Source organism: Leucopleurus acutus (assembly GCF_964270905.1).
Source record: "Leucopleurus acutus genome assembly, chromosome: X".
In the NCBI taxonomy this organism is placed as follows: Eukaryota; Metazoa; Chordata; class Mammalia; order Artiodactyla; family Delphinidae; genus Leucopleurus; species Leucopleurus acutus.
In genome coordinates, this window is record NC_139148.1 from 120,976,202 (window position 1) to 120,986,014 (window position 9,813).

The window sequence follows — 9,813 nt, forward strand, 5'->3', positions numbered from 1 at the left end:
TGAAGCCGCACAGTTAGTAAGCAAGAATATGAGGACTTGAACCCAAATTTCAAAATTTCTTTTCTTTTCCTAATGCTTCCCTGAACTGTGCTTCACTTCTTTTACATAGGCATACATGTTCCTTGGAGAAAACATGGTCAGTTTTGATTCTGTCTTTGTCATACTGTGACACTGCCAGTTCTCACTACAAGTAGCATCATGGGTGGTAGAGGGCAGCAATATGTGTATGTCTACTTGGATACAGACACTCACACAATGACACAGATGTGCACATGCACATGCACTCTCCTTAGGAGTTCCCTACAGGAGACGATTATTTTGGACTTGTCTCAGTTGTACCCACAGAATTTTAATTTATGGAGGTGACTGAAAGAGGACATGGATAGGTCAATGCCATTGAGAAGAGGGGGCATGCCATGTCAAGCAGGGACACATGGGGAAGCACCAGATTTTAGTCAAAAGGCTGAAAGGAGTGAGGGCGAAGACTTAGGCCAGACACTTTATTGGGGTTTTCATGGGAAAGGCTAGGCAAGGCTAGGTAAACAGTTTAGGATTAGCTAGTTTAAACAATTCCAGTGAGCTGTGGGGAATAGGGACTGTCCCTAGTTGTCTGGTACCTGGCCCTAAGTTGATTTAAGTCAGGGGAAATACTGATTTGGTGTGCGAGAGTTAGATCAAGGGGATGGTTTCAGAGTATGAGGTCTGGACTTCAGGGGAGACATAAACAACTTTGGCTGTTAGTTTGACCCTGCAATTAATGAATACCAAATAGACAAATACAGCATTAAGAAAATAGGACAGGACTGTAGATTCATAGCATAGTATCAGTTCTTAGATATGGGGTTCATGCTTTTATCTGCAGCATATCCTGAGTTTCTCCATGTTTCAATTCTCTACTGCCATGAAACAAACCATCCCAAAACTTTGTGGTTTAGAGCAGCTGCCTTTTTATTTGCTCATGATTCTGTCGCCTTGGAGTTCATGTAGTTTTGGAATTCATGATGTTTTTCTGGCTCTCTTTATAGTCAGCTGGAGTCATTCACATAGCTGCATTCAGGTGGTGGCTCTGTTGGGCTGGATGTTGAAGGGGGACCTTCATTGTCATGTTTGTTGGCTGCCTTACTGCTCTTCCAAATGACCTCTTTTTCTCCATGTGGCTAGCTTGAGCTTCCTCAAAGCATGGTGGTCTCAGGGTAGTTAGACCTCTTATATGGTGGCTGGGTCCCAGTAGGAAGCATTCCAAGCGGCAGACAGAAACTTCAGACCTTTAAGGCTTTGCCTCATAAGTTATAAATTACTACTATCACAATTTATTTGTCAAATCAAGTCACAATGCCAGCCCAGATTAAAGGGGCAGAGGAGATTGTTTCTACCTCTTGAAAGGTTAAGTGGCAAAGAATTTATGGTCATCTTCAATTCACCACACCCATTCTGCCTCAAGAAAAATTTAGTCTAAATCAAAGTAACTAGCCAATTTGAAAGAGAAGTCTAAACTACATTTAAAACAGTAAACAGAAATTATGTCAGGCCACACTCAATATTTATAACAAAAAAATTTATAATAATGCCAGATACTTTCTAAAATGTATGAAAATGCCAGAAACAAACCAACTGTGTAAGCTCTTGTATGTTCAAGGTGACTAATTATATTAAAATAACTAGGAATGAGAAAACATGAGAACAAAAATCTAGTGCAATATACTGTGGGCAATAAATTCTGTATTACAGCAATATAAAAACATACATGAAGAATACCAACTACTTAATAATAAGACATTAACTCACAGAACTCATAATTCAGTTATAGAAATCTGATTTTCCAGTTCTACATCTGAGGGACTGTGAGTGTATTTGGTGCCATCCTTCATCCTGCATCATCTGAGAAACTGAGCTAAGTTGGGCCTCTTTAGTTCTGAGGCAGGAGCGTACCTGGGAAATTTAGGTGGAGTATTTATTATGCAATTATTAAGAAGACATAGCTCTGTGCATCCTATCTCTGTCTCCTGACTTGTAAGGGGGTTTGACATATATTTGTTAGCAGAACTATGTGTATTAGGATTCTGTAAACACTGTGTGTGTGCTAGGATTCTGTAAACTATGTGTGTGTGCGTGTGTGTGTATACGTATACACACACACACACACACACACACACATATATATATACACATATCCACACACACATGCACACACACACGTACAATGGAAGGAGGCAAACCAAAGTTTGGATTTTCAACAATCCTGTTAAGTGAGATCTGTAGGGAGAACGAAAGCTATTGGGGATGTTTCCTTTTTATTTCAACATGCCAGTATTATTTAATTTCTTTTAACATAAGAATATATTTTTTTCAGTACTTAAATAAACATGTAAAAATGTTTCAGGGCACTTTGGTAAGCTGGAGAGGATGAATATACGAGGAAGAAAGCTGTACCTTCTTATTTCTCTCTTCAGGCTAGAGGTCTCCATAGCCCTCTAGATGTGGTTACTGTCAAACATAGCCCCAGGTGCACCTGCTTAAGAAGAAGGAGGGGGCGGGGTCTAGGGCAGAGGCCCAGATCGTAGTGACATCCATCTGACCCTCTCACAAACATCCCCTTCAAAGCTGTTTTCTGCTCCTGGCTGCATATTCAAGTGTCAGGATGGTTTTCGCAATCTGTACACATTCCTCTGGAAGATGAAAAATCTAGGGACGTTTTCATGTTTATTTCAAGGGAATCTTACAGTCTTGCTGCTAGGTGTATACCAGGGCAGGATTTGGAGCTTGGAAGGTGGTAGAAGTGATAGGCACCAGGGATCGCTCCCTTGGCCTTGGGCCCGTGCTCATGCCAAAGAGTGGGGTTTGAAGCCCCCCTCGGGACGTTCTGGGCCAGAGCTATTCTGATAAAGTTTCTGAGTCTGAGATAAGTCACATGGTGTACTTATCTCTGCCGCCAGCATCTTCACACAGCTGTAAAGGAACATTCAAGGGTCACTTTAGAGGAGAAAGGGGAATAAGGAAGGCAACATACAGTCATAAGCAGGGTGAATGGGCAAGGAAGGGCTGGCAGGCCTAGACCTTGGTGGGAGAGCCTCCTGGGCACTGCAAAGCTGGTTAACATGAACATTGCAATTCTATATAATTTATATAGTGATACTGCTCACCTCTTCCTGACTGCTTCCCTTGTGACTCACTGAAGAACTGCCTGTCTCTTTTCCCTCCCTCCAAGTTGGGAAGCACCTCACAAAATCGCTGCTCAGCTCTGTGGCCAGTTCTCGCCTGGGCATTTCTTGTTGTCTAGGAACTCAGAGGCCCCTCAGAGATAATACTAGTGGTTGCTTCCTGTGGTTTCCTCCCTGACTCCCTCTGTCATGGGGTTGTATGAAGAGGACTAGGGCAGCACGGGCCTAATCATCTCTGGGTCCCCATCAGCCCTTGATTCACAGAAGTACAGTGCATAATAATTTTCAGTGGAAACGCATGGGCATCAGAGTCAGAGAAGCTGAGACTGTGGTATCTAACGTATCACCAACATACTGCTCTCCTGGGTTTGGGTTAGCCTTTAACTCCTGGGTCTCAGGCTCCCAGAGTGCCCATCCCCATATATGGTCCTTGTGCAAGGGTCAATGAGGCAGCCCATGTCAATCGCCAGATCTACTGCCTGCCATAGAATGTGTGCTCCTCGGAGTAGAACTCTGGACATCTCCTCCTGGATTGGGGTCTAGACCTGGTAAGTAGAGATGGATACTTGCACCGCTGCCCCAGGCAAGTCCACCTTCTACCCTGAGCTGTGAATGAGCAGGATGGCCAGAAGCCTACCTCTGACATTTCCTGTCCCTTCTTCATTCCAGCCACTGAACATTTATGGAGCACCTAGTAAGTGCTTTCAGATGTAGAAGACGAAAGGATGAATGAGAGAGGGTCCCTGCTTGGCCTCTAGGGCCTTCTCAACCAGTGGGGGAGCTCATATCCCAGGATAGTCCAAGGGCTCACATTCCCTCCTATCTGTTCTTTGCCCTGCTCACCCTCCAGCACTGCGATCCCCCTCCTCTCCCTACTTGGACCTTGGCCTTGTTTCTCTCCTCTTTCTCAGCTTCTCACTTCCATGGATGCCCATTCAATTCTATTGTAAAAGAACTGAGTAGGGTTTAAAAAATTTATTTTGCCATTTATTACAATGGAAACTATTCATGATTGGAGATAGAACATACTGGACAATTTGAAGAGTATTTCTGAACACTTTGTGCAGCCAGCACTTCTAATTTTTACCTTAACATCTGTACCCTGTGAGATTCTTTCATCCACCGAATACTTACGGAGCTTCTACCATGGGCCAGGCACTTTTCTTGCATTAGGGATAGAGCAACCAACAAAGCACAGTCTCTGTCCACATAGACTTACATTCTAAAGTGGAGGCAGACCAATGAACAAAGTGCTGTGTGATATGATGGCTGCTGGTATGATAAATGCTATGTAGAGGAATGAAGCAAGGTCAGGGGTTAGAGATTACTGGCAGAGAGTGGGGTGCTCTGATAGATGAGGTCGTTAGGAAAGTCCTCTTGGAAAACAGTGGGAGAAGGAGTCAGGAAGTTAAATGAGGAGAGAGCCTTGCAAGGCAGAAAGGATAGAAAGTACAAAGATCCTGAGGACAGAGCTACTTGATGTGTGTGAGAATCAGCAAGGAGGACAATGTGATTAGAGCAGAGCACAAACTGGGAGGAGGCATAGGAGATGAGGCAGGGCCTACTAGGCCATTACCAAGACTTTGGTTTTTATTTTGAGTGAGAGCGGAAAACTACTGGAGAGTTTTGAGTAGGGGAGTGAAGTGATCTAACTTTTGTTTTAAAGGATTCCTGCGCCTACTCTGGGGAATATATACACTATAGGAAGAGAAGAGAGGAAGCCAAGTGATTAGTTGCAACAGTCTGTCAGAAAGGAGGGCTGGGAGCAGGGTGGTAGTGGTAGAAGTAACAAGAAGTGATTCAATCTGGGATATATTTTATTTTATATTATTTTTATTTTTTTTTGCGATACGCAGGCCTCTCACTGTTGTGGCCTCTCCCGTTGCGGAGCACAGGCTCCGGACGCGCAGGCTCAGCGGCCATGGCTCACGGGCCCAGACGCTCCGCGGCATGTGGGATCTTCCCGGACCGGGGCACGAACCCACGTCCCCTGCATCGGCAGGCGGACTCTCAACCACTGCGCCACCAGGGAAGCCCCGGGATATATTTTAAAAGGAGAGCCAACAGAATGTGTTGGCCCTAAGGTCCTCATTCCGACTCATTTGTCAACTATTTGAATAATAACATTCAAAGTAGAAAAATAAAACCATTTTAAAAACACAAGTGTTCATTGTTAAGCAAAGAATAATACCCAGTAGTCAAGGAACACTAACATTAGGACAGGAAATAGAGTCAAAGATAGGATGCTAAATTTTGCAGAACTTTTTACACTTTGCTATTTACAAAAATAATTTTAAACAAAAGGATAGAGGTACACAATATTATTTTCCAACTAAAGAAGAATCCGTTTAAATATTGTTTTCTCATGAAAGACAGGACCCCTATATATATGGAATCCCCCCCCAAAAAATGGTTCTGACGAACCTAGGGGCAGGACAGGAATAAAGACGCAGATGTAGAGAATGGACTTGAGGACACGGGGAGAGGGAAGGGTAAGCTGGGACGAAGTGAGAGAGTGGCATGGATATATATACACTACCAAATGTAAAATAGATAGCTAGTGGGAAGCAGCCGCAGAGCACAGGGAGATCAGCTCGGTGCTTTGTGACCACCTAGAGGGGTGGGATAGGGAGGGTGGGAGGGAGATGCAAGAGGGAGGGGATATGGGGATATATGTATACATACAGCTGATTCACTTTTTATAAAGCAGAATCTAACACTGTAAAGCAATTATACTCCAATAAAGATGTTAAAGGAAAAAAAAAAAAGGACAGGACCCCTGAGGATCTTTCATAACTCTTGAAGGATGTGACTCCCGTGGTGCAGCCAGCATTGCTAATAGTTCTTTGGGTGAGGGAGATTTAAATAAGCAAAAAATGTGTTAAAACCACGCAAACGGAATCTGGTGGCCACAGACCCACCCAAAACACTGGATTGTATGAGTCGGCTGGGTTGAAGGGTGGTTGATCCTTTAAACTTGAGCAGGTTGAGCCTCTCAGAGATGGGTCTTTAGCGCTCGCTCGGTCCTGGCTAAGGCCGGGCTCACATCCAGGACTGGGTCTCTGCCGGCACACCGCCCTTATCCACCGGCCTGGAGACCTACACGCTCGCAGCTCGTGACCCAACCCGCGCCACCCCGGCCCCGCCCCCTGCCTTCCCGGGCGCCCGCCCCCCTCTAACCGCGCGGCGCCGGCGCGCCGGCCGTCAGAGCGGCTGTGTGGGCGGAGCTTGCGTGGCCGCCGGGACCCCTGCGCGCACCGCCTCTCGCCCCTAGCCGCCTCTCGCCCCTAGCCACCGCGCGCCTCCGCGGACACGCACTTCCTGCGAGGCCTCTGCGCGCACCTTAGGCGAGCCGAGCCGAGTTGAACCCTGCCCTGCGCTTGCGAGCTGTTCGCCATGGTGGACGAGCTGGTGCTGCTGCTGCATGCGCTCCTGATGCGGCACCGCGCCTTGAGCATCGAGAACAGCCAGCTCATGGAACAGCTGCGGCTGCTGGTGTGCGAGAGGGCCACCCTACTGCGCCAGGTACGTCCGCCGAGCTGTCCGGTGCCCTTCCCCGAAACTTTTGACGGCGAGAGCTCCCGGCTCCCCGAGTTTATCGTGCAGACGGCGTCTTACATGCTTGTCAACGAGAACCGATTTTGCAACGACGCCATGAAGGTGGCATTCCTAATCAGCCTGCTCATCGGGGAAGCCGAGGAGTGGGTGGTGCCCTACATTGAGATGGATAGCCCCATCCTAGGTGATTACCGGGCCTTCCTCGATGAGATGAAACAGTGTTTTGGCTGGGATGACGACGAAGAAGACGACGACGAAGATGAAGAAGATGATTACTAGGCCCGGAGACCCTCGGGCCTAGGGGGGAGGGCCCTGCACGCCGCCACCTCCCCCCTCCCCGCCTTGCCCCGCCCGGAGCCGCCGCGCTCCCCTAGCGCTCAGATCCCCTTCCCTACCCCTGCCTCTGGTTGTCTTCCTCCTCCCCCCCTCCTCCCCGTAGTGCTTGTCTTTGTTCCGGGGATAGTGCTCCAGTTACCTGCTGCTGAGGCTGGGGCCTCTCTCTGAAGTGCGCTGCCTCCCACTGGCCAGCCCCAGGACCCTCTCCTGCTGACTTGAACTGTGTTCTGAGCCCCAACTCTAGGCCAGGCCCCTGTTACCAACTGGACTACGCACAGCTGTGCCGCACAGCCCTGCCAACTGTCAGGCCTACATCTTGCCCAGAGACCTACGCTGCCACGTAAGCACCCTTCACCACATTACAGCGACAGACCAGGCCTTTGGAGATAAGTAGCAACCTAGAAGATGCCTTAGTTGGCTACACCTCCTGGGACACTGGTTTGGACTGCTCACCAACTTCCCCCAAGGGGCTAATCTTTCAAGCTGGTTAGTTCCCTGCTAACGCCCAAGGCCTTCTCCTGCCTCACCAGATTGCTGCAGGAGCCTGTTGTGCCTGGCAGCCAAATCGTTGACATTTCTCCTATGCACCAGTTTTGCACAACAGTCATTTATCTTTCAAAATTGCAGCAATCCCACAGATGTGTGCATTTGGACAAAAATACTAAAAACAAAACAATACAAACAAAAGCAGGCACTCAGCCCAGCTCCTCAGTACTACCTGGAAAAAGCATTTGCATTCTTTTCAATAAATATCAAGCACCATGAAAAAAGAGTCTCTTTTAATGGTTAAGGGCTGTCATTGGCCTCTGCCACTCACCCTGACTCCCATATTCTCATTGATATCAGGGAACCTAGTTCAATCCCAGTATTCCCCACTGTCATGTGTAGGCTACAGAGGACAGCTAACATAGGGCTTTATGGGGAATCTGGTACTCCCCTCACCAAAGCATTTCTTGCAGCCCTGGTGAAGGGGGTGTCCTCTGGGGCTTCCAAGATGACATGGGTAAGCTGTGGCTGAGCAGGTGGCACACCATCCCAAACTGGGACACTTTTGAGAGAGCTTAAAGGGGACACTATTAATTATTAGACTGGGACAGCAGGCATAAATCAGGACACACAATATTCCTGTCTTCCTGAGCTTTTGGGTTCTTCCTCAACACGGCAAGTTCTGCCCCTTAACCCTTAGTGCCTGTGGGGTGCTATTGAGTTCAGGCTTCATTTAACAACGTAGCACATTGTTTTAATACCCCTTTGAGGTGCTTGAGCTAACATTAAATCCTAGATCCTGGGTAAATGCACCCATAATAAACGGAACCTGATTTGAACATTTCATCTTCCTTGGGCAGATACCCTTAGAATCCCCACCCATCCATGTGCCCCAGATTCCAGCCTGTAGAAATTGACAATATGCCTGGCTATCTCCTGAACTAGATCTTATACTGCTATCTGAGCTATGCTGAGATTTCTTTGTGGGCCTGGATGGCTCGGAGGCACTAAGGGAGTGGGGTGGGTGCTGAGAAGAATCTGCATACCTTTGTGAGGCAGTTACCCCAGGTTAAGTCACTGAAATGTTAAATCAGGGAAGCTCGGTTAGGGGACTTGTGGGGCCTATCTCTGCCAGCCAGGAGCTGTCAGGAGCATTTGGGAAATTCCGAGTTCTCATTCTTATCTCTATCTGCCCCCATGTCTTTATTGTACCACGTCTGGAGCCAGCTCTACCTTAGAACCTCTAATTAATTTAGGTAATAAATTTTCTTGTTGATTAAGACCTTTTGAGTCTGGGTATTCTTTTATTTGTATTGTGACGTAAACCTCACATTGTGGGTTAAATGAGATACTGGTCATCATACCGGGTACTTCAGAGGTGTGGATTCAATGAGATCGCACCCATGAGGTATTTTGAACTGTCCCTGCTGCGTGATGAGCACTCAGTAAACATGGGCTCTTACTCCCAGGCCTGCGAACTGAAGCATCATTCCAGAAACAGGTCTCTTGCTATGACCTTGGCCGTAGGAAAATGTCAGGAGTCAGTAGGAGCAGAGCAGGCTCAGGAAGAGTGGAAATGAGAGCATGACAAGACCTCATTTACTCTTTGGGATCTGACATGAAGTCAGATAGAAAGCCGGTTTACTAAGTGAACAGGCAAAGTCCAGAGCAGGAGTCATTTTTCCAGTCTAGCAAAGTTGTTTCTGGAGGGTGGGACAGGGGTAGATATGATGTAGCAAAGGAGGTTGAGGTCCATACTGGGGGTGGATCTGGGGAAGTAGCGGGCAAGTGCTGAAAGCTAGGTGAGACCCACTGAGACCAAATATCAGTCATTCAAAATAATCAGTGGTCCAGGTAGACTTAGAGGAGTTAGAGATATGGTGGTCAAAGAAAAGTGGTTCTTGCCCTCATGGTCATTCCAGTTTGTTGCTTTTACGGTGCATTGGGCCAGAATTGGGATACCTTGCTACAGGTAAGGTCCAGAAAGAGAATCTAGACTGTGATTAGATTTGAGAGTGACCTTTCCAAGGTGAAAGTTGAAGGCATGAATAGATGAGATCTACTCCCCACCACCAAACCAAGTGTGTGCATGCTCTGTGCAGAAGGAAGGGGTTTCTGGTCAGTGAAGATGCCAACGCAGCACCTGAGTAGCACTCATGACAGCTAGGCCAAGAGCTTCTGGAATCTGAAACGTACATGTCCTGGGCTTGTATGCACGTGCCTGAGCTGACTCATTGTGTGTGTGTGTGTGTGTGTGTGTGTGTTAATGTCCTTC

General features: G+C 47.3%; 1 protein-coding gene across 1 annotated transcript; it reads left to right on the forward strand.

Moving 5' to 3' along the window:
- The first annotated feature begins 6,469 nt into the window (after positions 1 to 6,469).
- LDOC1 (LDOC1 regulator of NFKB signaling) lies at positions 6,470 to 8,755 on the forward strand. Its single transcript, XM_082864903.1, has one exon. The coding sequence runs from the start codon at positions 6,555 to 6,557 to the stop codon at positions 6,993 to 6,995; it is 441 nt and encodes a 146-aa protein (XP_082721029.1). The 5' UTR covers positions 6,470 to 6,554; the 3' UTR covers positions 6,996 to 8,755.
- Positions 8,756 to 9,813: the final 1,058 nt, after the last annotated feature.